This window comes from Myxine glutinosa, chromosome 9 (genome assembly GCF_964187855.1).
Source record: "Myxine glutinosa chromosome 9, kmMyxGlut1.1, whole genome shotgun sequence".
Classification (NCBI taxonomy): Eukaryota; Metazoa; Chordata; class Myxini; order Myxiniformes; family Myxinidae; genus Myxine; species Myxine glutinosa.
In genome coordinates, this window is record NC_136269.1 from 20,793,490 (window position 1) to 20,820,988 (window position 27,499).

At 42.4% G+C, this 27,499-nt stretch overlaps 1 protein-coding gene across 1 annotated transcript in view; it reads left to right on the top strand.

Annotated features, from left to right (window-relative positions):
* The window catches only part of LOC137416551 (matrix metalloproteinase-14), a 137,742-nt gene extending 113,182 nt beyond the window's left edge, over positions 1-24,560 (top strand). Inside the window, exons 3-10 of the mRNA XM_068102183.2 lie at positions 442-564; positions 1,921-2,225; positions 2,340-2,501; positions 11,448-11,611; positions 15,009-15,147; positions 16,418-16,568; positions 18,142-18,254; positions 18,546-24,560. Coding sequence (XP_067958284.2) covers positions 442-564; positions 1,921-2,225; positions 2,340-2,501; positions 11,448-11,611; positions 15,009-15,147; positions 16,418-16,568; positions 18,142-18,254; positions 18,546-18,940 — 1,552 coding nt within the window. The 3' untranslated portion in view covers positions 18,941-24,560. The remainder of the gene's footprint in view (positions 1-441; positions 565-1,920; positions 2,226-2,339; positions 2,502-11,447; positions 11,612-15,008; positions 15,148-16,417; positions 16,569-18,141; positions 18,255-18,545) is intronic.
* The last annotated feature ends 2,939 nt before the right edge of the window (positions 24,561-27,499 follow it).

A 27,499-nucleotide genomic window follows, 5' to 3' on the forward strand; every position in this document is an offset into this window, starting at 1 on the left:
CTTTTTCGAAATTCCAACTTCTTTCCTGGAAGTCGTTGCAGTGTCCATATGTTTTATACCTCTCCCACCTCCCCCCCAAGCCCTCTCCCTCCCACAGTTCTCTCGATGTCTCTGCTCTCAAATGTTGTGTTTGTGTCCTTCCCCCTCTCTCCCCATCTTGTCAACCGCTCTTCTTATTTTGTGTTTTATGTGTCGGTTTGTGTCGGTTTGACGATTAATGTTAGCTCTTTCACGAGCCTCGATGTTGTATACAAAAAACAAACAAAACAAAAAAAACAACAACAGGCCAAATACAGAATCGAATTCCTGTCCAATATGCATTCACTAACAACATTTCAATACTTGCCAGCTCCAAGTTTCATTTATTTATGTTCTGCATCTTTGCTTCAAGCTTTGTCTTATCTTCCTTCTATTCCCTTCCCTGCAACCCATCTTGTCCAGCTGGATGAAAAAGCCCCGCTGTGGAGTTCCTGACGTTTTTGGCAGTTTTTTCAAAGTGGATGTGCGTCGTCGCCGCTATGCCTCAAACGGACTAAAATGGGACCACAACCGCATCACCTACTGGTGAGTGAGTCCACCAATCAGATTGAGGCATGCAAATGATCTCTTCTCTCTGCGCTGCTGTGAGCATTGCATCCAGATTTGATGCAGTCTCTTGAAGTTCTTTGATTTTGGGTTTTGTGGTTAATGCATCTGTGGTTTCATACGTCTCATACGTGGCGTCTCAAAAGTGGCAATCTCATACGTCATACGTTTGCATTTTGAATCGGAGTTTGTTTTTGTTGCGGAATCAAAACTTTAAAAAAAAAATTCAAATTGTTGCAATAAGAATGTTACCGGTCTTTGTTATGTTGAATGTTAAATCTGTTGAACATCTTTTTGAATTTAATAAGAATGTTATGTCTTTTTGAATTTTATCGGAATAAAGTTTGCTCATAGTTGTTTCCTTGTACTTGCTCGGGACAAACAACCTCATCTTGTCTCCAAATTTCCTGATGTCATCTTAATCTGGCAATCGTAGAATGTGTTCTCTAAAGTCTTACTCCCATAATTTTAACTTTGCTGCAAACGATCAGTACAAACGAAGACTGTTTAAGGCCTGCACGTAGCAAGCACGATGCTGGACACAGATCACTGGTAGTTGATGTACTGGGCTTATTGTAAAAGACTTGGGGGTGAGGGCAGGGGTGGGTGCGGGAGGGAGGGTGTCCTTATTACCACTCGGCCTCACAAAGCCGTTTTGTCTGGGACAAGAAGAAGCTAAGATTTGAGGAAGAAACTGTCAAGTGTCTGTCAAGATAAAGAAAATTCGCAAGACACTTTTGCATCAATTTGGTAAAGTGAAAAATCACCGGTAAGGAAAAATGATAAGTTTTCCTGGCTGCTCTATCCTTCCGGTATCTTTGGCTGCACATACCGTAATGGCCCTACTGTTCAATGCTCTGGTCAAGGGCAAAAAATTGGGGCCAATTATTGTGAGCAGAAACACACGTTCCTATTTGCCTCATGACCCAGACTACAATGCCATCACAGTCCCCAATGCTGTGCTCAGAAGCCTTTTTGTAAGCTGTAGACTTGTTACTTTGTATCCACGACTCGTTTAATTTCTCGGGTCAAAAGTCCTTGTTTTGACACAGACCCATTGTTGCGTATTAGTGATGTCATCGGGTATTTTATGTTCAATTTATGTTTTATTTCTTATTTTTAGGAGAGATTAAATAAGAATTTGATGGTAGAAAACCAGCATTGTTTTTTTGGAATATGTTATTTTGTCATGGGTGGCCATGTACTCTTGATTGTTTCAATGTTTATCTATTACTTTCACTATCTTATGACATCCACCAAACCCCCCTCTCCTTGCCTCTCCTTGCCCTTCCTCAACCGCACCTCCACAACCACGTTCGTATTTAAAATTGCCAGCATCCAAAACCACACCCCCAAGCTGGGCAAAGGAGAAACGAGGAATGCTCTGCGCCGTGCCTTTGACGTGTGGCAAGCCGTGACCCCGCTGACCTTCATCGAAGTGTCTGCGGCCGCGATGCAATCCGGGCAGCAACCTGTGGACATTGTTGTCTTCTTCGCAAAGGGTTTCCATGGGGACAGTTCTCCTTTTGATGGAGCTGGTGGATACTTGGCCCATGCTTTCTTTCCTGGACCCGGCATTGGCGGTGACACGCACTTTGATGCTGATGAACCATGGACCTTGGGAAACCAGAACTACAATGGTGAGAGATATTGGTCTTTCTCGGTGGCTAAACATAAAGTTGAAAATGTTTTTTTTAAGTTCAGGCTTTGTGTGAGAGTCTTCATGTTTTGATGTCTTTCCCTACCGGCTCTAGGCAACGACCTCTTCATTGTGGCCGTGCATGAGTTAGGTCATGCGCTTGGTCTGGAGCACTCCAGCGACCCCACTGCAGTCATGGCACCATTCTACCAGTACATGGACACAGAAAACTTTGTCCTGCCTTATGATGACCTTACGGGCATCCAAGAGATTTATGGTATAATTTTTTTTTTATCTTCCTCTTCTCAATTTATACTTTTTTCCTTCTTTTGTTCTGTTTTTTTTTTGTTTTTTTCTTATCCTCAACGAACACCCCCTGTCATCACCTGCAGCTATTTTGAATTCCGGGGCATCTTCGAGCTTTACAAAGAAATCATGCACTAAAGCAAAGCTTTTACCAATGTAAATTAATGATGTATAATGAAAAGTATGAATGACCAAAATATTTCTTGAATATTGTTTTTTTGGGGGAGTTTTTTGGTTTTTATTCCATCTAAACCAGTACAAGGCTGATTATAATTTGGATGTGATGTAAAATTGTCACAAAAAGGCTCAAATATTTGACACGTTAGCTGTTCAACAAGTTCTCAAATGGGATATTCAAAATAGTTCAACACACACTGACTGGATAATCTATCAGCTTACAAGTTCGTATATATATATAATTGATAAGAAAAATATTTCCTTACAAATTGTAATGATTTGTTTGTTTGAAAATTTAAAAGTTGGCATTTATTGGCCTATTTGCAAAGCGGAAATCCTCAAAGACAAAACCAATTCTTCATTTTTGCCTTGTATTTCCAAAATGGTTAATCACATTTCCAAATTTTCCCAGCTGCAATTTTAGACCTACGTGTACTCCAGTGTTTCCCTTAAAATACATATAGTCCGTGAGCTGAGTAGGGTTTACATGCACCCCCCCACCCCCCACAACTTAACTTCCCGGGTATGTCCATGTACCCCCCACCTTAGGGGTTAGGAAAAACCATGTTAACAGAAAAAAAACATTCCCAAGGTACCTCCCACGCAGTGATTTTGATTCCAAGGTACCTGTGTCAGTGATTTCCAAAAATTAGGGGTAGGCGAAATTCAAATAGCCAAAACTTTTTACCTCGTCATCCTATGGTTGCATATGACCCCTCAAAATGTTTGTCCTGGGACACTCTTTACAATGATATGTGTTATATGCAAATGAGGTCACTAATGAGGTCACCAGAGGTCAAACTATGAGGGAATGAGTTTTTTTTCTGTTAACATGGTTTTTCCTAACCCCTAGGGTGAGGGGTACATGGACATACCCGGGAAGTTAAGTTGTGGGGGGGGTGCATGTAAACCCTACTGAGCCCACGGACTAATACGCAATGTCACAAATTGTATGACGCAATCTCATACATGATAATTTGCAATATATTTATCAAACAGGTGTAACGGTTAGAGTGTTCGCTCCGAGTCTGGAAGGTCGATGGTTCAAACCGTGACCGAGTCATAACAAAGACTTTATAAATGGTACGTGCTGCTTCCTTGCTTGACATTCAGCATTTAAAAACGATAAGAGTATGGTCATTTCCCATTGGTTGACACCCATGGGGAGGAGGGAATTCCGCCTTAGGAAATGCCCGGCTGAATGTGCTGAGCAAGGTGGTGCCATTGTTGTGAAGTCGCTGGTGGAGTACCCTGGAAAGTGACTGCACTTCCCGCAAGCTCAGTGGCTGTGTTCTGTCTCATCTAACGGGTGTGTGTCATTGGTTGTTATCTCTAAATGCGGGCTTCAGAAGGTGGAACGGAGCCCTCCCAAGTCTCGATGTATCAACCTTTGTGTGTGTGTGTGCACGTATGTGGCTGTGGCTGTGGCTGTGTCTGTGCATGTGTGTATGCATGGAAGTTGTTTTTTGCCTGCTTTCCCACACGTGGGTGGTCCTCAGGAGATGGAACGGAGATCCACCCGGTCTTAAAGTATCCACCTTCGTTGTGTGTGTGTGTGTGTGTGTGTGTGTGTGTGTGTGTGTGTGTGTGCGTGCGTGCGTGCGTGTGTGTGTGTGTGTGTGTGTGTGTGTACACGTACACTCCACTATGAGCCTTAGATAATGCAAGAAAATTAAAATAGATATTCTCCAAAATGCTTGCTTCAACAAAGCACATAATAATTAGTACATTGATTCGCTTTTACGGTGTAGCCCGTAGGGCAAAGCTATCTAGAACAGTGTTTGTCTGTCCGTATATATGTATATACTGTATATGTCCCTCACAAACATATACCAAACAGAGGTGAGGATCTGGTCACATGACAGGGGTGGTGTGATGGGATTACGTCTGTGGTGCCATTACAGCGAACGAAGGCTGACTCCACACTTCGCCATTTTGATTTATATGCCGTTCAGGCCGAACATATCATCGAACCTGCCATGTATCGCAATCTGCATGCTCTGCCTTTATGTTTTTTCATTCACTGTGAAACACAAACCGATTGTTAAAATGACCATCAAATATTTATCAAAAATCGATAAATAATGGGCAAAAAAACATGGCGGATTTTCCCGAGGTAATTTTGCTCTCATCTTATGCTCTCAGAGGTTGTTGGTGGCGTTTTCAGTGGATGATTGTGCCGCTCTAAACTTGTATGAAAAACATCCTGAGACTAGAACGGTACTCAGTAGAGCGCATACCTCCGCCAGGTGAACAGTTTACGTTTTGTATCCCAGAGTAGACCAGAAAATCACAATACAGAATCACGTTCAATCAAAATCATCCGTCCACAACTTTTTGAGATATCCAGCTATATATCGTTTTTGGCCCTATCTCCCAATAGTGAAGAATCACTTAAAAATTCTACCAGCCGGATCCTGATCCAGATCTTCACCAAAATTGAATCAATTCTTCCTTGTTACACACACAACCCCTCCACCAAGTTTCATCCAAATCCGTCCACAACTTTTTGAGATATCCTGCTATGTATCGTTTTTGGCCCTATCTACCAATCGTGAAGAATCACTTTTATAATTCTAGTAGCCGGATCCGAATCTGGATCTTCACCAAAATCTAATCATTTCATTATTGTCGCATACGCTACATCTCTGCCAAATTTCGTCTGAATCCGTCCACAACTTGTTGAGATATCTTGTTCACAAACAAACGGACAAATGGACAGACAGACAGTGGTGGAAACATAACCTCCATCCACCTTTGGTGGCGGAGGTAAATATTGGATGTTTTATTGGGTTTTTCAAGAAGTTTATTGAAAGGTTTTATCGTCGAACAAAGCCGATCCGAACTTAGCCGGGCCGGGTTTCACGACCAATCCGGTACAAGCATTCAAAATTACTCTTCAAAATGTTTTCTTGAGGTTTCATCCACAGGGAGTGCTTCAGTGAAAACTCCTATCAACTAGAACGCCACTCAGTAGAGCGCATACTCCCGCCGTGGGTCAAGTTGGAATAGTACGATTTCATAAAAGTTTGAGGGAGTTGTTCAGTGACAACACAAGACAAGACAACACAAGACAGACACTGCACAGATATATACATATATAGAATACATAGGTCATAGAAGATAATGTTTTAAAAAACAAGGCAATTTCACTTACATTTTCGGATTCAGCGTTCAATTCTATATAAGTGAGTGTATTTTGAGGCATGTGTGACTTCAAATAAAATTGTAAGCCAGGAAAAACGTTCGTTTCATTCCTTAGGGATACAACATGTAAAACTGGCCCAAACGTCAAAACAAAACTCGCTCATTTTAAGTCGCACAAGCTAATGCGACCACTCATTCTTCTGGGAAGAATCCCGTGCACATGCTGGTCACACTTATAACTCACCTAAGTCTTTATAAGGTCATCAAATACTGACACCGCGATTGACATTCGCTGAGGTAAATGTTATTGTTGATATCTCTTCTGAGGTAAAAAACAAACAAACAAAAAAAAACGGTTTTAAAGCATTATGCGTATCAAACGATACATTTTATGAAACGGGGAAACCTAATACACACTTTGGTGGTTTTAAAATGACAGAATATGTCTTTTTTTAAATATTTTTTTTAATGAACATTGAAGACGACACTGCTAAAAAATACACCGCTCTAACACATAACCCCAAGTTTAAACTACATTTACAACAAATATGAAAACTATTTTCATATCACAATGTTAAATATAGAATATATAGAAGATAATGTTAAAAAAAAAGAGCCCTATCTTCCAATGGTAAACAATCCTTCAAAAAATTCCTGGATCCAGAATAATATCCTGAGCTTCACCAAAAACGAATCAATTCTTCCTTATCCCAAGGGCAATCATCCCACCAACTTTCATCCAAATCCGTTCAGAACTTTTCCAGATATCTTGTTCACAAACACACGAACACACACACACACGGACTGACACGATCGAATGCATTACTCCCTGGCGGGAGTCATGAACCAACCAAAGAAAGAAATACAGTACCCCAAATGTGAGAAATACGGAGCCGGAATTGATTCGTTTTACTGTCATTGATGAATCTCCAGCAGCGTCAACATTTGCTATGTCCAATTCAACTGTTTCATCTTCGGTTGCTTCAACGTTGGCGACCCAAGATAATTCATTATTCACCTGAAATACATACTGTATAATATATATCAATATCAAAGTGAGTCGTCAATGAGAAGTTTTAAAGGTCTCTTTGTAACTGATGCTTCATTATTTATTTATTTATTTATTTTGATAACACAGTCACTTTAACCAGTCGGAATGAAAAGTGCCTTCACCTGGTACCAGTCCGATGGGTATGCAGTTATTGAAAAAAAAAAAAAACCCCCTTTAGAGGCCATTTTTCGGGAACCGTGGTTGTTGTTGTTTTTCGGTCCCCTTTTTTTGAAGCAATGTTTTACGGCCGGATGCCCTTCCTGACGCCAACCCTTTTTTGCCGCCTTTAACGACAAACAGGGAATTACCAGTGAACTGGTACTCAATTAGCCGACCTCGGAAGGATGACAGGCTGAGTCAACCCCCCTGGCGTTAATTCAGTGATCGACCGGGATTCGAACCCAGGATCCTAGGATCCCAAGCCGGCGCCCTAGCCGCTAGCCCAACACCAGGGATGATGCAGTTATTGAAAGATGGAGTGAAAGCTGCTCGCAGATATCTCATCGAGCATTGTGTTTAACGTTCTTGTATAAGCAGTCTGGGGTCATTGTTTTATCCAATAGCCGTTCGTTAGACTTCCTTCCTTATGCGGACGTTTGCCAAAATCTCGACTGTTATCCTTTCGACTAGGTCCCAATTTCTTCCTGCCTTTTATCCGCATTCATAGTTTTTGTTTTTTCCCTCATGTCATTCTGTCAGTTGTCGTCATATTCTCACGCCCACCCACAATCAAACCTTTTCCTTTTTCCCCTCTCTCTCTCTCTTCTGTTTTCTCCACCATTAACGATTCCTGCTTCGCCTCCAGCACAGGATCTTGGGAGCACAAAAGGCATAAGGAAGTGTGTGCTCGCTTGCAGCGAGATGCCCAAATGTGTTCTTCGTTCTGAGTTTTCAAAGCGTGCTCTCTCTTGTTGTTTTCCAGCATGACCATTTATTCAATTACATTTCAGCAAATGCTACCAAGGTGTTTTTGGTCTGCCATCTTGGCATTCACGACAGCCTATTATTGTGATGTGCCTGAGGTTTGTTCATTATATGGAAGGCCAAATATATGGTTCACAGCGTTTTTGTTTTGTCCATAAAAATATAAGTAAATAAATAATAATATATAAGTAAAAATATTTACAAATATAAGTAAAGTCCATTTATTTGAGTGCGTTGTGAGTGCATGCCTGTTGACATGTAAAAAGTCTAACGATAACTAATTTGAAGTATTCTTTGGTTCATACTAATTGTTCATGTTCCGTCATGATGAGACTTAATTTTTATATTTCATCATATTATACATGTTTGTCTCACCTCTTCCTCGTTAGTTTTCATTTTTAGAGGCATAGGTGACATTATTTATTTATTCATTTATTTTGGGCAGGAAAATACAAGATGGATGCAGAAAGAGACTCACGGGGTCAACGAGGTTAGAAAAGATTGGGGACAATGGTGGTGAGCAGGTGTCTTGAAGACCTGGAGGAAAGAATGAGATTGAAGTGAATGTGGAAGTTGGTTCCACAGGTGGGGGAAAAAAGGGGAATAAATGGTAGAAGGTGATTAATTCTACACATTGGCTATTGGTATTGTTGGGTGTTGTGAAAACTCATTGGCCGGTGACCTTAATGAGGGTTGCAGGGTCTGCTTGTGTTCCAAAGTGTCGCAACAAAAACTGGTCGAGCTAATACATATATATATATATATATATATATATATATATAGATATATATATTATCTCACTTAATCCAAACTTTTCTTTAGATCTCCCTCACAAGTTTTTTTTTTTTTTTTTTTTTTTTTTTTTTTCAAATACCTTTCGGTTTCTTTCTGCTTCCATCATTATATCAAATGCTTTAAAAGTGATAGCCTATCCTTTCGACTGAGCCATATGTGCATTGATGCAACAAAGTGGAGCTGATGTAATTCTCGGACGACTCTTGCAAAGTAAACGTCTCGTCAAACAATCGTGTTTCCATTGCTAGGCGTGTCATAATAATCCATGAAGCGCAGCCAGACGATTGGATCAGCTTGTGGGAAAAGTTCGAGTTTGAGGCGGCAGCTGTTGCTTCCGCTCTAGCCTTTTGACCCCCGATCTGCAAAGGCACAAGTGACTGTTGAAAGCATTTCCATCGATTGTGACCTCTACTTGCGGCAGCGACCCATTCCTCAGCTGCATCCACAGAGGAACTCGCACCAGATTGTCCATGTCCTGTCACGTGTTCTACACCTGCACCGACTTCTTTAATTATACCAGTGCATACTGTTTTGTATTCCCCATAAAATCATCAAATTATCTCGTTAATACCTCCGCCACCAAAGGTGGATGGAGGTGATGTTTTCACCCATGTCTGTTTGTCTGTCTGTTTGTTTGTTTGTTTGTGAACAAAATATCTCAAAAATTTGTGGACGGATTTGGACGAAACTTGTTGGACAGGTTGTGTGTGTGACAAGGAAAAATCGATTCGATGTTGGTGAAGATCTGAATATGGATTCGGATATGATGATTATTTAATTTTTTAAGTGATTCTTCACCTTTGAAGGTATAGGGCCAAAAACTAGACATTGTGGGATATCTCAAAAGGTTGTGGACGGATTTGGACGAAACTTGTTGGACAGGTTGTGTGTTTGACAAGGAAGAATCTATTCGATTTTGGTGAAGATCTGAATATGGATTCGGATATGAGAATTATTAATTTTTTTAAGTGATTCTTCACCATTGAGTGATATGGCCAACCAGGCCAGGCCAGATATGGCCAACCACGAGGTATGCTCTCTACTGAGTGCCGTTCTCGTTTAAATAAGTGTTTTTTTATCTGGAGGGTGATTGATGTTATTTTGTGTTCACCGGTATTATTATTATTCTCATATTCTCATATTATCTCATTACTAGCAACGGTACCCGCCCTACGGGCGGGGCTTCAATTGGGAAGCCGAAATGAAAAGGCAAAATATCAGAAATTGAAGGCAGAAATTTTTTATTTTAAACGATTCATATAAACATCCGTCAAATCATATCACACGTAAATCATCAAAATCAAAACAGTATCTTTAGAATTTCAATAAAAGCCACATCACTGTTCATATCGGTAAATATTATTCCATCGTGTTTGAAATCGTGATATCAACTGTACGCTTTTCTTTAGGGAAAAGAATCATACGAATATGTGAATTGTGGTTGTGTTTCATTGTGATGTTTGTGCGGCGACGGGCGGTGTGTACATAGGGCAGGGACTTAATCAATGCGAGCTGATGACTCGCGCTTACTGGGAATTCCTCGTTCATGGGACACTGTCTCAAGCCCCAGTCCCCATCACGGATGGGGCTCAGCAGTTTACCCGAGCCTGACAGCGAAGGGCAAGGTACACGCTGGCCCGTCCAGTGTAGCGCGCATGCGGCCCCGGACATCAAAGGGCATTAAACGTTCATTAAACATTAAACGTTCATTAAAGGATTACGAAACGAAAAACATTACGAAATTACGTTCACACCGTCACGTCAAACACTACCGTGAACACATACATCGTCACAATGAGAACATCGTCACAATGAACGTTATGCGAACGCGAATGTTATGCGGGAGTCCAAACCTGAGAATGCTGGAGACCAAAGCTGAAATTGGGAAAACTAAATAGCCTATTTTACTCCCAGGGGTCCCAGGATTACCCACCCAAAATATCTTTGCGATCGGTTCAGCAGTTTTTGCGGTACCTTCGAACAGACAGACGGACATTTGGTGAATTATAGTAAGATATTGTTGTTATTGTTATTATTATTCTATTATATTATTCACCTGTTTTGTGTTCTTGAGATGGTTTGGTCATGTGTTGAGGAAGGATGAAAGTGACTGGTTGAGAAGAGTGATGGAAATGAATGTAGAAGGAAGTAGAGGACGGGGAAGACCGAGAAAGACTTGGCTAAAGATGGTGGAAGAAGAAATGGGGGCAAGGGGGTTAACAAGGGGAGATGCAGAAAATAGGGCAAAATGGAGAAGATTGTCATGGGGACCGCAACGCTAACCCCCGCTCTAGCAGGGGAAATGGCCTTAAAATGCCTGTTGTTGTTGTTGTTGTTGTTATTATTATTCGCCAGGGTTTTTAACGCACATTGGTGCACTTAAACAAATAGTATGTTGAATAGAATGCAATAATAAAAGTGACACCAAATCATGATTAAAGAATGATTATATAAGTGGTGGCAAGACCAGCCAAAGTACAAATTAACTCATTATTCCAGAAATGGGATGGAGAGTCATTGATTGATGAGATAATATTGTGGAAGAGAAATAAACAGAGCCGACAACAAGAAATTTAGAAATAAAATACAATAAACCCAAAGGAGGATGGATCACATTGAGAGAACTCTGTTTGGTGCGATTTGTAAACAAACTTTCTCAAGAGAAAAACGTTCTGTTCTACTTTTGTTTTGTTTTTAACCAAGAATACATCCAAGGTCAGCACCTATGCAGAGATTGTGTCTTCCCAGATATTGCATTTTCATTTTAACGAAACGTAAATGGTGCTTGATGGAAACATCTATTTTTTATTCCAATTTTAACAGGACGATCCCATAAGCCAGAGAACCCCAAACCGCGTGAGCCGTCGACGTCCACAGACCCAGCACCTCCTCCTCGGCACCCGGGAGATGATCCACGAACACCTGATATTTGCCATGGCGGCTTTGATACCGTGGCCATGTTACGAGGAGAACTGTTTGTTTTCAAGGTGTGTTTCCTTTATTCTTTTCTTTATGACCGAACGGAGTAAGTTTTACCATTTCTGTTAGGTACTCGATAGTAGAGCAGACCATTGCTGTATTTTTAAGTGAAAAGCAACGCTTATTCTTTGCGGAAACCAAAGGACGTGATCATTTTGAGTCACGAGCTGGACTGCAATAAATAGAAGTTCAGACAAAGGAATTTACGTTGATACGTCAAAACAAATGTCCTGCTTGTTTGTCTTTGTGGACATGCTTCCTCGAAGCACCAATAAAGAGACGGAAATAGTTGACTGCTACGTAATAACCAGCTGTCCTCCTGTGATGCTGTTTTGGACAACAACAAGAAAAGAACCTCGATGAGGAAATTCTGACGACACTAGGGGGGTTTTGTTGAAATGAACATTCATAACCAGGACATTTGTTTTTCTCTCTCCCTTCCTGTTGCTGCGCCTTTTTACTTCTTTCATGGCATTTGCCGAGAATGTGTACACGTCGTTGCCCAAAAATACCCATTTACTTTGTTTGTCGATAGTTTCTATGGTTCATGCATTCATACTGTGCATAAAAGTCAATTGGCAATCTTAAAGTGAAATGTTTACGAGGTGCATCACAGTACCATGTGCCCAAAGCTTTGAGGTAAAAAAAAAAGTTGGTACACTGTCAAACAATCGCTTAATTGGAAAACACACAGTCACATTAAAAGATCACGATGGTTTAGCGAGCTGGTGAAATCATGAAACCTTACTGAAGAGGAAGTGGAAACTTGGAGATCTGGGAGGACTCAGTTCCATCTTTTGAAACCTGCATATGGAGATACCAACCAACGACACACGCATCGCCTGCTCCTCTCAATATATTGTAACGAATTTGAGAAGTGTAACGGTTTTGAGAAGTGTGACAATTTTGGAGAAAGTGTAACGAATGTGAAAAGTATGGTTTTGTTGTGTGTAACACCCTCGTAATGTAAATAATGGTCGCAGCCGTCCTCCTAGTTAATTCCATGAAACTTACACACAGGCCACGATATATCTTTTTAAATAGTTTATTTCCTTATTCTATGTAGGCTAAATATGTGTTTCCCACTAGATTGACTCTGCATTGCATCAAACGAAATAAAGCGTAGGCCCCTCCGATGATCCATGGCAGCTCAAGTGCCAGGGATTCCCCCACTTGAGCTTTCACAGCAACCGTTTATTGCAGTACTGAACTGCTGTGCAACGTGACGGCACATTACCTGCAGCTGCTGACCGGTTTTCGCCATTTGCGGCCATTACGAACAAGGGGAGTGGCTAGAGAAGACGGGTCGCCCCCCTCGTCCAACCCAGAACAAGGGGTTTGGCTAAGAGAGGGCGGAGCGGGAACCCCGGAGAAAGTGCGCGAAGGTTCGGGGAGGAGACCAATATAAGCCGCCGCGGGACGCACTCCACGCTCCAGCTCTGACCCCGTCCTCTTGCTCTGACTCCGTCCTCTTGCTTGCTGTCGCTCGTTGTTGCTGGGGAGAAGGAAGACGCCTGAACGAGCAGGTGTGTGCGAGCCATCGTGCGACCAGCTGCGCTGCAGCTAAGGGGGGGCAGCTAAGGGGCCGCAGGCCACGAAAAGGACGCGCCAGGTAGCAATCGACGCTGGACCCTCCATTGCCTCCCAAAACAACCATCCATCCTCAAGCCATACCTGCCTGCAATATCCCCCGTGTAAGTGTGAACGTCGTCTGTCCTAATCGTTGTCCTGGGGTTAAGTAAATAGACTAGTATAAGCTAACGATGCACTGTGTGACTGCTTCTTCCATCCATTGCTTGTAAATAATTTTGATCGCTCCTTCTTTTTGCTTGTGTGTATAATAAATCCTGTTATTCCTCCGTACTCTGTCTTCTTCTCTCTTCCTTCTCGTTCGGTCGCTTTAGAGGTTTCCCAATTGAATATCTGTGGTGCAATCTGGTCAACGTTGGGGGAGTCGGGCCAATCGGGGATCCTGTAACGGTCGCGGTGGACCATCCGCTCGGCCCAAAGTAACATCTAAACCGCGTCCGTAACAATATGAATTCACTGAACAGTAATGGTGATTAGCCCCCGTTGAAGTTAGTTTGAAGTGGGGCTAATTGATTTGGGTCTCTTCCGTGCGTCCGTATGTCCACAACCATATCTCGGAAATGTATGGACCGATTTTTGTACTTGGAAGAAAGACAATACATGATGGTATACATATGCACATTATTTTGTTTTGCGATGCGATCAAAGATGGCCGACTGGCGGCCATTTTAGTTGTAAAAAAAAACCCATATTGAACACTTCCGCAACAATTTCTCGGACATGCATTTGTTGGTGTTGTTCAAACTTGGCACACAGATATGGTTTACATATGCACGCCATTTTTTTTCGAGATCAGATCGAAGATGGCCGACTGGCGGCCATTTTGTTACTTAAACTTGTCTTCAACAATTTCTCGGATATGCATGGTCCGATTTTGTTCAAACTTGGCCCAAGCACAGAGTACATGATGGCATACATATGCACCTCACTTTATTTTGCGATCTGATCAAAGATAGCCGACTGGTAGACTGGCAGCCATTTTAGTTATAAAAAACCTGATAGTGAACACGTCCTCAACCTTTTCTCAGACATGCATTTACCGATCTTTTTCAAATTTGGCACACAGATAATGAATGATGGGTTACATATGCACGTCATTTTTTTCGAGATCAGATTCAAGATGGCCGACTGGCGGCAATTTTGTTCCTTAAACGTGTCCCCAATCATTTCTCGGACATGCATGGACCGATTTTGTTCAAACTTGGCACAAAGACAATACATGAGTATTCATATGCAAAAGATTTTGTTTGGTCCAAAGCGAACGGCTTGCGGAGTTTGGTAAAGAAATCGCCATAGCTCGGTAACTACTTGTCCGATTAATTTAAAACCTTGAAAAGGCACATCCTCGGGTCCCCAGCAATATACCTGGCAAGTTTCAAGTATATCGGACCGGTAGTTGTCGAGAAACAGCGGTCGCATACACACAGACACACACACAGACACACACACAGAGATTACTGTAATTATAGATAGATGTTCTGCCTCAAAATAGTTGTTTACTTAAAGTAAGAACTTTACATTTTGCAAATACCTGGATCATCAGCTCAGCTCCGTTCTTCATAGAGATATCGACCCTTTCAGCCCTGAACCTCTCTGAACAGTGGGTCTACATCAGGAGATCCACAACCTCATCTGTGTCCAGACAGCCAGTCAACCCATCAATACAACCTCTGTCATTTACCACTTATACATACATCCACACACCAAAAACATGTATGATATGGGTGTATAAACAGCTATATGTGGTAAAGTGGTCAATGGAATGGGATTGCAATTGCAGATCACCTTTGATCAGCCTTAATCGTGCCATTGCAGGGTCCGTGGTTGTGGCGAGTCAGAGATAAACATGTGTTGGATGGATACCCAATGTCTCTCAGCTATTTCTGGCATGGCCTGCCCAATGGCATTGACTCGGCTTACGAGAGGGCTGATGGCAAATTTGTCTTCTTCAAAGGTAAGTTGGGGCTGAACTTCACCGACTGGATACAACTTGCAGCATTTTGTTCCTCTGTGATCATGTATGCGGTCTTTCATCCCGATCACTTATGTTGCTCTATTATATATTTTTGCGGAGAAAAGGCTTATGTGCCACTACCATCTCTAAAATCTCAATTTCCTGTTTAAGTTGACGATAGATTGACTCCCTCGTCGTGCTATTTGAAAATAATAGACCAGAAACAGTGAATTGTATTTTGTGCATTGTATGGACAGGTTGGGTGTGTCCTGTCCATCATCAGTTGTATCAAAAATGTATATTGTGCTGTTCATCAGCTCTACAGACATAAAGACTGAAAGGTGCTGTCGGGTCCTCCAGATTAACGTCCATTTGAGGGACGGTACACATTGATGCCTCACTCTTCGTGCGACATACCAGGATGGTAGTTTATAGCTGGGTTACATTTTCGAACACTGGCCATAGAGAGTTTGAAGGCAAGAGTGCACATCTCTAGGAGACGTCCAGTCCACAGCTGCCTATAAACATGAGATAAAAGACTTATGTTGTTTTTGTTTGAATTGATGAAACAGCAGGTACAAAAAAACTGGTAATCATGGTGTTAATTGTTCGTTTTGTTAACTCCGCCACCAAAGGTGAGCGGAGGTTATGTTTTCACCCCTGTCTATTTATCCGAATCCATCTATAACTTTTAGAAATATCGTGCTATATATCGTTTTTGGCTCCATCTCTCAATGGTGTAGCATCACTTTAAAATTATTGTATCCAGAGCCGTATCCAGATCTTCACCTAAATCTAAGCAATTTGTCCTTGTCACACACCCAACCTGTCTATCAAATTTCGTCCGAATCCGTCCACAACTTTTTGAGATATTGTGCTATATATCGTTCTTGGCCCTGACTCGATGGTTAAAAATAACTTTTAAAATTATTGTATCCAGAGCAGTATCCGGATCTTCACCTAAATCTAATCAATTTGTCCATGTCACACACCCAACTTGTCCACCAAATTTCAGCTGAATTCTTCCATAACTCTTTGAAATATCCTGCTTACAAACAGCCAAATAGAAGTGAACACATGACCTCCATCAATGTTCGGTGGCAGAGGTAACAAGGTTATGCACTGCCTGGTGCTAATGTGGTCAAATGTAAAGAAAGATCGTCACGGAGTCAAAGTGCTGTCGTGATGCTAATTTCTCCGTTAAATAAGTGATGAACATGTCTTCTTTTTTTTTCATCTTCCTAAAGTGCACCCCTCCTCCTTTCTGAAGGTTCCAAGTACTGGGTGTTTGATGAGGCAACACCACTACGCGGCTACCCCCAACCACTGATGCATCTCGGGACAGGGCTCCCAACAGATAGAATCCATGCCGCAGTGAGCTGGGAATCCCAGCGCAGGACGTACTACTTCCAAGGAAACAAGTAGGGTTTGCAGAAACTGTATGGACATAAATGATCTTTCTACCTATGCCCCCGAAGGTGGCCAGAGGCATTATGTTTTCGGGTTGTCCGTCCGTCCGTACGGACTAAACCTCGTTTTTCTCAGCAACCAAATGTCCGATTGAGACGAAACTTTCAGGGTAGGAGTGACACCCATGCAGAATGTTTTTTTGATAATTGTGACGTCATAGGTCACGTGGTCTGGCAGCCATCTTGGATTAAATGCAAATAATAATAAAATTATTTCTCGGAAACCACTGAATGGAAAAATTTGAAACTTGGCACATTGTCAAGTACTCCCAATGGGGAACAAAATCATGATAATGATGACATCATAGGTGAAGTGGTATGCCAGCCAAAAATGTTTTAATCGAATTCCTTATCCTAAAAATCTTAAATTGCATGCACATGATCACAGACCCATTTGTATTGAAATATTAAATGTATGACATCATAGGTCACATGGTTTGGCAGCCATATTGGATTTAACCTAAAACCTTAAAAAAACATCTCCCAAACCACCAAATCAATTGACTCGAAACTTTACGTGTGTCATTGACTAGGCATGGCGATTAAAAGTTGATCAAGAAAACATCATTGGTCACATGGTGTGGCAGCCATATTGGATTGAAGGAAAATATTAAATCATTATATCTCTGAATCCGCTCACCCTATGGATGCAAAATTTTACAAATCTCATCAAACACCATTGTTGCATATCGTTTGAAAATGATGATGTCATAGTTCACGTAGGTTGGAAGCCATCTTGGATAGAAAAACGAATCTTGTCTGATCAACACGAAACTTCACAAACGTGATCCCCTACCCATACATATGCCGAGTGTACATTTTTTAAGGTCATATGTCACGTGATGTGGCAGCCATATTAGCTTGAAAGCCGATATTTAAAAAAAATCCCTTCTCTGAACCCGCTTCACCGATCGATGTGAAACCTGTCATGGCTGGTGAAAATGTGATACTTGAAAACAGCTGAAGGGATATAAATCAAACTTGTTTTATTTTTAGGACAGTGAACGAGGGCATCTACCCATTGTCACAGGCAGTGACTATGCGAAGGCATATTGGCGACACAGTCGCATTTCTCTAGTTCTTCATACATTTATAATTGATAATTTTGTGATAATTCTGAAATTCTTATGTGATTCCTATTGAGAGATGGGGACAAAAATTATATATAGCACGATATTTCAAAAGGTTGTGTCCAGATTATGACAAAGTTAGGTGGATGCATTGGTTAAGTGACAAGAACAAGCCAAATGAGATTTGGTTATGGTCCGGATGCAGATCCAGCCTATCAGTGGGATAGAAAATGTAAACTCTTCATCCTGGTAGAGGTGTGCCGTTCTCTACCGAGTGCCGTTCTAGTTTGCTAATATCTTTACAGCTAATTGTTTGTTTTGTAGTGGATGCTCCATTGCTTTAATATTTGTACATACAGTATCTTTAAATCGTATGCCTTACAAATACAAGTACATCACATGAGACAGTATTTTCTAACTATGCCTAAACTGAGCGACGGTCATGCCCTGCACAGGTACTGGCGATACAATGAGGTACGCCGCGAGTTAGAGTCTGGGTATCCCAAGCCTATCGACGTGTGGGGAATTCCCAACTTTCCACAGGCTGCTTTCGTTGACAGAAGTGGAGGTGAGTCATAATGCAGAGAATGAAGGATTCAGCTCTTAAAGGTAGGAGTTGGATGGAGGAGGTAGGAGTTGTTAGCGATGATTGAACATCTGCGGTACTATTGATGTTGCGCATTTGGATTCACCTGCATATTATCTAAGTAAGGGGGAAGTTGGAGGTCGGGTGGTTGGGGATGTCGATTGATCAAAATAAAATGAAGGATGAGGAAAGGAGATCATGAATAAATGGAGGCAAGGGAATGTAGAGATAGTTCTTTATTATGTTTTTGAAATTGTTTATTGTCCTCTACAGTGTATACCTACTTTATGAAAGGAAACAAGTACTGGGCTTTCCACAACAAGGACAATCGCCCAGAGCCAGGATACCCCAAATCTCTACTCGTCGATTGGCTGGGTTGCACCAGCGACGTTGTTCCAACGGATGGTGATGACGAGAACACCAACGTTGACGAACACGGGCCCACGGTTTTCGGGGACAATGGGCGATCGGATGATAGTGATACACAAGCGGGGGACAACCCCGAGATGGAGCCCGCTAAACCAGGCGTTGACATCTGGGCCGTGGTCTTGCCGTGCGTGCTGATCGCCGGCCTTTTACTCGGCATCATTGCCGTGGTACTGGTGCGGCGGCGCGGTGCACCAAAGCCACTTCGTTACTGCCAGCGTTCCATGCAACAATGGGTTTAAACACTTTTATTTGCCCCGTCTCCCAGGTTGAATAAAGTGTGACAGACTTCTAACTATACCACAGTATACCATATAAATACTACGATATTGCTAAAACTTTACTAATAGGTTTATTTTATCGTACACTGTGGTATAGAGCAATCTTTTAGATTATTGAAATTTTCACGAGTTGTGTCCTGCCCTGGCCTATACCCTGCGGTGATTGTGCGCTAAGCACAGTTGCGTCCGGATCCATTCCTCATCGCAGGGTGGAATTTTCATGCCTCCTCCACCGTGATGACTTTATCTCAGATTTCACATCCAAACCTCCTGGATAACGCAGTCTGAGTGGTGCCATCACCGGCTGAACAAACCGACATCTCATTTACCTGCACAGAAAATCTCCGTAGCCATCATGATCTGAGCTTCACTAACATTGAATTGAGTTCATAGTTTTTTTTTTCCTTTCCTTTTCATTTCCTTCCATTCCTCCACCCCCCCCCCCCCCTTCCCCTTCTCTGCACATGGTCCTTACCTCCTCAAGCACCCAAGCTGAAGTTGCCACTTTGTTATCGTTTCCCTTTGGACACTAGATATTATGCATACCAGTGTTGCCTTCTAAGTACATCTGGTATGCCGTGATGGTTTGAGCAGTTTATTGCACCAAATCGTACTGTTACTCAGATGTTATTGCAGGGCCACAGCCTCATCTAAGTCTGCCAATGAGGAAGACTAGAATTTGGGTTTCCTTCCTCCTATAATTTGAAGATCTCAAGTTTATTGCTTACTATAATCCGTATTGCGAGTAGATCCATGGGGAGAACTTTCCAGTTTTACAATCAACTTCTCACGTGTTCTTACCGTGATGTGCCTTTTGCTGTGGGTGGGTCAGGGGCAGCGGAGTGAGCGGGAAAGCCAAACTCTAGTATTTGATGCCACTGCTGTTAACACTGTGATTTAGGGTCCCGTGCCCTCCACACCGAACACTATATTAGTGCCTTTTAAAAATCGATGGGGCATCATCATTTTGTTTACCGACCAAAACCAAAGATGGATAATGAATGAGGTATTGTTGAGTATCGATTGACCTTTGTTTAACGACGGAGTTTCAGATTTTTCTGCAGGCCGATACTTCATTTCCATGTTCTAAGAACCTCTCGTGGACGTAACGTACACTGCGTTCCGAGCATCAATAGAGCCATTCTACCTATTAATTGTTTGAGAGCGTCTCAGGTAGTGAAACAGTTTGAGAGTTGTAACACAGCAAATGGTGTTGGTACAACAATTGGAAAGGTGTTTCTCACTAACCCGTAAGCCTTTGTTTCCTTGGCCTTAACTTTGACATGCCCGAGCTTTTCAGTCCAACTCACCATTTCGTCTACCTTCCAGAAGACGAATATCCACACGATTGTATTTATACGTATGAGGCAATGATGATTGCGCACCTGAAACAAAATCGGATAGTGCCAAATCATCGTGGAAGCTAAAGGCAGTATATCGCTTGCTTTGGTACATGTGCTCAGATTGTTTCCCTATGTGTATTCATTGCATCTGATTTTTCTACACATTGCCACTTTTACAAACTTTCCTTTTTGTTATTTACATCGGGGCTGTACACAAAATACATCTCTTTTTTATATATACCCTTCCCCTCCCATGTTCAGCCTGGTGTTGGCTTAGCTTTTAGGGTGCCGGCTTGGGATCCTAGGATGCTAGGTTTGAATCCCGGTCGATCGCTGAATTAACGCCAGGGTGGTTCACTCAGCCTGTCATCCTTCCGAGGTCGGCAAATTGAGTACCAGTTCACTGGTAATTCCCTGTGTATCGCAAGAGGCGACTAACAGGGTTGGCGGCAGGAAGGGCATCCGGCTGTAAAACTTTGTTTCAAAAAGGGGACCAGGGTGCCAAAAAAAGGCCAACCCCTGCTCTGCGGGGAAAAATGGCCTCTAAAGGTGGTTCTTCTTCTGCCATGTGATGCTCAGTGATGCTTTGCCTGACCCCAACCCTATAAAAATATGTGACTGAATGAGAACACGGTATCCTTTTAGAAAACTTCAAGCAGCTTCAATTCTGCAAGTTCATTTTTTTTTGGTTTTGTTTTTTAATTGGTGGCATCTCACAGCCCAGTCACTTGTTTAGTGTTACCAATCGGCTCCCTCCAAATTTTACAAACTTCCAGTTGACCTTCCTGCTTTCTCCTTTTCGGAAATGAAGTCTCCCGTAGCTTCATATTCGACTAAACAGCGCCTCGGATATTTTTGGACGAGTTGAACCGAAAACAAGGCCGTTCCAAATTGACGTGTCCGCCATACAACAACAACAACATGCATTTTAAGGCCATTTTCCCTGCTAGAGCGGGGGTTAGCCTTGCGGTCCCCATGACAATCTTCTCCATTTTGCCCTATTTTCTGCATCTCTCCTTGTTAACCCCCTTGCCCGCATTTCTTCTTCCACCATCTTTAGCCAAGTCTTTCTCGGTCTTCCCCATCCTCTACTTCCTTCTACATTCATTTCCATCACTCTTCTCAACCAGTCACTTTCATCCTTCCTCAACACATGACCAAACCATCTCAACCTGTTCCTCTTCACAGACATGGTGAAGGGAAATCCAAGATGGCCGCGCCCATGAAGATGAAGTCACGTGACTGTGGCTTTGAAACCCTCCTCCCCTCATTGACTCCCTGTGACGCTCCGGCAAACACCCCCCACTCCCCACCAAATCATCACGTATTTTATGTATGGCCCCTTCCTAAAGTTTTAATAGAGGCAACGTCTTTTTTGGAATACTCACCTCCTAAAGGTTAACTTGATGTAGACGTTTTCACAATAGCTATATATACCTGCTGATTTTTCTTCTTCTTCTTGGCAATTCTTTTGTATTCCTAGTTTGTTGGCATTTAATCGGAGGTTTAGATCAACTTTGAAGGAAATAACTGGACACGAAGAGAAAATGAAAAGTTAGATTTCTGTAAGAGAAGAAGAGTGAAGATAATTGAACTCAGATTGTGTATTTTATGCTATAGAGGGACTGAGGTTTGTAAGTCCAACCAGACTCTTCTTACCTTCCGAGTTTATCCTTCTTGCACCATCAGCATAATCGGGCAACAAGAAACGAATCGAAATGTGTGCGTAGGCACACTGTGGTTTAGCCATAGAGAATGCTGGGTAAAGAGAAGAATCACATTCTTGGGGTTTTGGCTCCAGGCCTGTAGTGTTCTGAAGCTGATATTTATTTGCACTGCTAAGGTCTGCTTTGGCTCGATTGTCCGTGCTTTGTCCTTTCGCCTCGTGTGATGTAACCACCGGCCAAGACCTGATTTCTACTCTTGGTATTCATAGCTCCAGGGTGTATATAAGACAACATTGTGTATGGGTAGAGCACAATTTGAGTGGTGACATCATTTATCCTCAGCTGTTAGATCCTTTAGGATTCGCGTTGAAAATACCGGAGAGTGAAAAACCCATTAATGCCAAATAGCTTTTGGCCCTGAGATGCTGAGGCAGCCAGAAAATGGGCCTAGTTGGCAGCGAATGTCGCTTAGCCTGATTTTCAGCTGTATAAACAGCAGAACCATGGGTTTCCATTTGCTGCAGCCATTTGCAACAGAGATTCCATGGGTCTGGCAGGGTAGGCGTACCTTTTGGGAGATGCGCCCGATGATGATTCCGCAGGCAATACACGGACGTGGCCTTTCGATTGCATATCAAGCCTGTACTGAACTACGCAATGAAGAAATCTTTCAATTTTTCGGGATTATTTCAGTTTCTATAGGAAAAGAAAGCATGTTTACAAAACTGCTGCAATCGTAAAATTGTAACATCGGGCCAGACATTGCATTTGTTCTGGACAACAAATGCAGCCTTTGGCTAGATAAAAACCACTAGCCACCACCAACTCTTTGACATTCTGCTTTCTTTTGTATATGTTTCTGTGAATCTTTCCTTTTGCTGAAATATTTTGCACTGTCAGGTTCATTCCTCGGTGCGAGGTTATTGGCGCAAATGTTTTTGTAATTTTTTTTGATAATTAATGTAATAATAATTATTGTTTTGGGCTCTACCTGCAGGACAGGGAGGTCTGTTTGTGATTTGTATGTTTCGAAACAAGATCCTCGTAACAGCACGGAATGCACCTGTTTTGTGTATCGATCCACTTATTTTCTTCTTTTTTAAACCTTGTGCATGGCTTTTGCAGCCCCTAGATTTAATGGCAGCCAAAATAACTTAATCTCGGTTTTGTGTTCTCTGTGTGTGTTTGTGCATGCACTTTTCAACCACTGAATTGGGTCGTGGAGATTAGAATGGAATGAGGACATGTGATGCATGAGCAACATTGTGTGCTGTACTAACCAGGACATTGTGTGGGCCTATGGGAGTGGGTTTTAAAGTTCGCCCACCCCCAAATATTAAGGAATGAATGAGATGTTGGTCCTTTTAGCTATGGTTTCACATTTGGGTCACATGTTCTTCCCGGCGGTGGGTGAGTTTAGTTTCAGGGTGCTGCAAGTGAGGTCGTGTTTCCTCTGGTTGTGAAAGCTTTTCTGGACAGGGAAGAATATGTTTGACTCCCCTTGAACGTTCTTGATCAAAATCCACGTCAGACCAAGCGTCAAACCGAGTTCAGATGTTCCTGTATGCAGGTCTGTCGTGGATGGAACCCTATTGTAATTCTGTTAGGAGAAGCATGCAATGAATAGTTTTTTCCAACCAGGTGAAAAACTGCCATTTTCAAATGGTGGTTTTGTCTTTCATTTTTGGAACGGCAGGACGTCAACAAGTGCCATTCGCTCTGGTTTATCTATTACTTTCACTTTGAAGAGATGTTGGGCTGTTGTCACCCACAGAATACAAATCACTGGAACAAAATGTGTGCTGATGTAGTGTAGTTGTTGCAAATATCACTGCATTGTTGTCATCCAGGATCTAGGCTCAGATGCAGCTCCGCATCCAGTCCCACGATTCAGGCCGGGATCCAGGCTCGTGATTCAGGCCATGATCCAGGCTTGTCTTCAGGCCCACATCTAGGCCAGGATCCAGGCGGGCAATTGAGGTCATGATCCAGACCGGAATCCATGGCCATGATCCAGGCCCGCGATTCAGGCCATGATCCAGGCTGTGATCCAGGCAGTGAGCTATGCCCGCAGTCCAGGCCATGATCCAGGCCCACATCCACATTAATTGTTGGAAAATACCGTTTTGATGATAGTTTATGAAGCCAGTTGTGCGAGGGATTAATTGAAAATGAATGAAGCCATTTAATTGTCGTTGTTATTGTGGTAATAATATATTTGTCTCCTCGATTCATGCTGAACATAATGGGTACATCTCCATGCTGCTGTTTTGATGGAAGCTTGACAGATGTTTGAACGTTTCTTTTTAAAGACTGCTGTGCAAATTCCCTTGCTTTGTATTGACAAGTGCTGGTTCTAACGCTTTGTTTGTTTGTTTTGTATCAATTGCAAAGTTTTTGACGCATCTTCCTTGTTTCATCTGAAATTTTAAACTTCTCTGCTGGTTTTCTCCGTTTTTATTGAAATGTTAATTTGTGTTTTAATAATTACAGTAGTAACAGTAGACTGGTTGGGGGTACTTTCTATTAGATTTGCACACATTTCAAATAAAATTAACTTGTTTAAAAGAATTGTCTGCATTATGCTTTGTACATTGTTATCGGTTGAAGACACTTCTGCGCTGTCTTGTCTGGTCTCGAATCTCGATCAAGCTGTAAACTGTCATCCTGGTGCTTCGCAATCCGGGAGAGTCATCAATGATCAATGTGTGCGTTTAAATGGGCGACGAGTCTGCCGGCGTTAGTTTGTGGACCTTAAAGATCCTACGGTGTCTTTTACGGAGAAGCGGCGAGTTATCGCTGGCACGATTCCGACATCTTGCCAAAACTCTCACCTATCTGAACGTGACCATCGAATGATCATGATCGGATATTAACGACATTGATGAATCATCGCCCTGTCTGTGAAACACCAGCGTGACAGTTTATAGCTGGGTTGAGATTCAAACCCAGGATGCACTGCTTCGAGGCGAATGTGCACACCCCTAGGCCATCCTGCCAGCCTATACATTTTACTTAAACTAGCAGAGCACCCACCCTATGGGCGATCTTGTTCCAAGTGAGTGTGCAACATGTTCTGACACGTCCCTTAATTTGGGCGGTGTATAAGCAACAGACCGCTGCCTCGATCGCTCCTGAAAATACAAATAACCAAGGTTAAATACATGAAGCAACAACATCTCAGATGATTCCAGTTGCACTGGGCCATAGGCTGGGGCCTGAAGCCTAAGGGCCGAAACATATTATCGCCTTCACAAGGCCCACGACGCATAACAGCTGCAACCTTTCGATATTTGATGACGCTTTTAAGTCTTTAAAATTTATAGGGCGTGGCATAGCGTTTGTGAATATGACACTTCCGAAGATGTCTTAGGCTTAGCATCGCACCAAAATGGCAGCTGTGATTTTTTTTTTTCTACAGGTTACAATTGTGGGTGGAGTCAAGCCAGCTGTCCAACCAATGGGTATAGAGCAAACATACATACATACACACAAATATTTGCTCCATCATATATAGATTATGATTCCCATTGCTATGAAATATATGTCATTTGCCTTTCATTTGTAAATGATATGACGATGCTGTTACTCAGTACAGTAACACTGTACTGTAAATAAAGTTCACACTTCAATAGCTTCACAACAACGGCGATGTTCACATTAACATCACTTGCAACGGTACAGGGCGGGGCTTCAATTGGGAGGCCCAAATGAAAAGGCAAAATATCAGAAATTGAAGGCTTTTTTTTATTATAAACGATTCATATAAACATCCGTTAAATCATATCACACGCAAATCATCAACATCTAAACAGTATTTGTAGAATTTCAATAAAAGCCACATCACTGTTCATATCGGTAAATATTATTCCATTGTGTTTGGAAAAATTGGAAAATTGGGAAAAAATTGGAAAAACAATATAGCCTATTTTACTCCAGGGGGTCCCAGGATTACCCACCCAAAATATCGTTGCGATCGGTTCAGCCCTTTTTGCGGTACCTGGGGACGGACAGATATTTGGTGAATTACTGTATAGTAAGATGATGCTTCCTTACATCTTGTGACCATTTGTGTTCTCAACACACCACCTGGACTGGCACTGACAGAATGGCCTATACCCGAGACTAGAGGGACGCACACTGACCTGTAAGCTATCTCGCTTGGGTTCGAATCCCAACCCAGCTAAACACTGTCATCAGAGAGATTCATCAATCTGTGTGCCGTGCCTTGAATGGGACAATAAGCCGGGCATCCTGTCTGTCAGCACCATTTGGTGGACATAGATCCCAAGGTGTCCTTCACGAAGAGTAGGTGAGCTATGATTTAAAAAAGTTAATTTTTGCGCAACATTAACAATACACTTATCAAATGCTGAGATTCCATGGGCACAAACCTAACGAAGGGAAAAAGTGTGTATAAACACAATCCTGGGGCATGCCATCACACCACAGAAGGTTTCCAGAGACGTACGACAGCGCAACAAAAAAGGAGTGTCTGCAGTAAGACAACAATTCACGTCATGGGTGAAATACATGCCAAACAATGAGGACTATATTCTGGACATGAGATGTCCCACGATCTGTTATCCTTCTGTACAAACCACTGACCACCATTTCGTAAACAATAAGCTTGGATTGCCTTGTTATTGTTTTACAAAACTCACGTGATCCTTTCGTATGGGCATCATTAAGGCTCCTGGAAGAAGTCCAAACGTCACAGAAGTGCAGATAATGGAATAGCAGAACTCGTAAAACTTTAAAAACACATCATGGGGAAACTATACAAATAAAAGGAATGGGACAAAAACTATAGTCGGCCAAGAGATACATAATTTGAACAATTCTGAAGTCGTCCCGTCTGCTGACATTAGTTGGTGGATGTTAAAGATCCCACGATGTCCTTCACGAAGAGTCGGCGAGCTATCTCCGGCACCCGGAACAAATTATAAATGAATGCTCTAACATACAGGGGGCACTGCATCAGTGGCACAGCCACAACCCCAGTGATGCTACCCAGCAACTTTGTGCTGCATACGGAAAGAAGAAGAATACTTCAAAAGTGGGGGGTGCCACACAACTGGTCCAGCCAGGTATCCAGCACCTTGTTTAAAGGGTACGACTGAAGTTGTACTGGGAAGGAATTTGTTAAAACTAGGAAAAGGTGTAATTTGATTCGTGAAACCATCAAGAGAGATACGTTTCTTCCCAAAACAGCAGGTGGTGTTTGTAGAGTAGGTAACTTTGTGGTTGACTACATAACCACTGTGCTGGTATGGGATGAGATCCCCTCCATCCACCAGCCTCTGCCCCCAAATAACCCACAACCCCTCCATCCATCAGCCTCTGCCCCCAAATAACCCACAACCCCTACATCCACCAGCCTCTGCCCCCAAATAACCCACAACCTCTCCATCCACCAGCCTCTGCCCCCAAATAACCCACAACCCCTCCATCCATCAGCCTCTTCCCCCAAATAACCCACAACCCCTCCATCCATCAGCCTCTGCCCC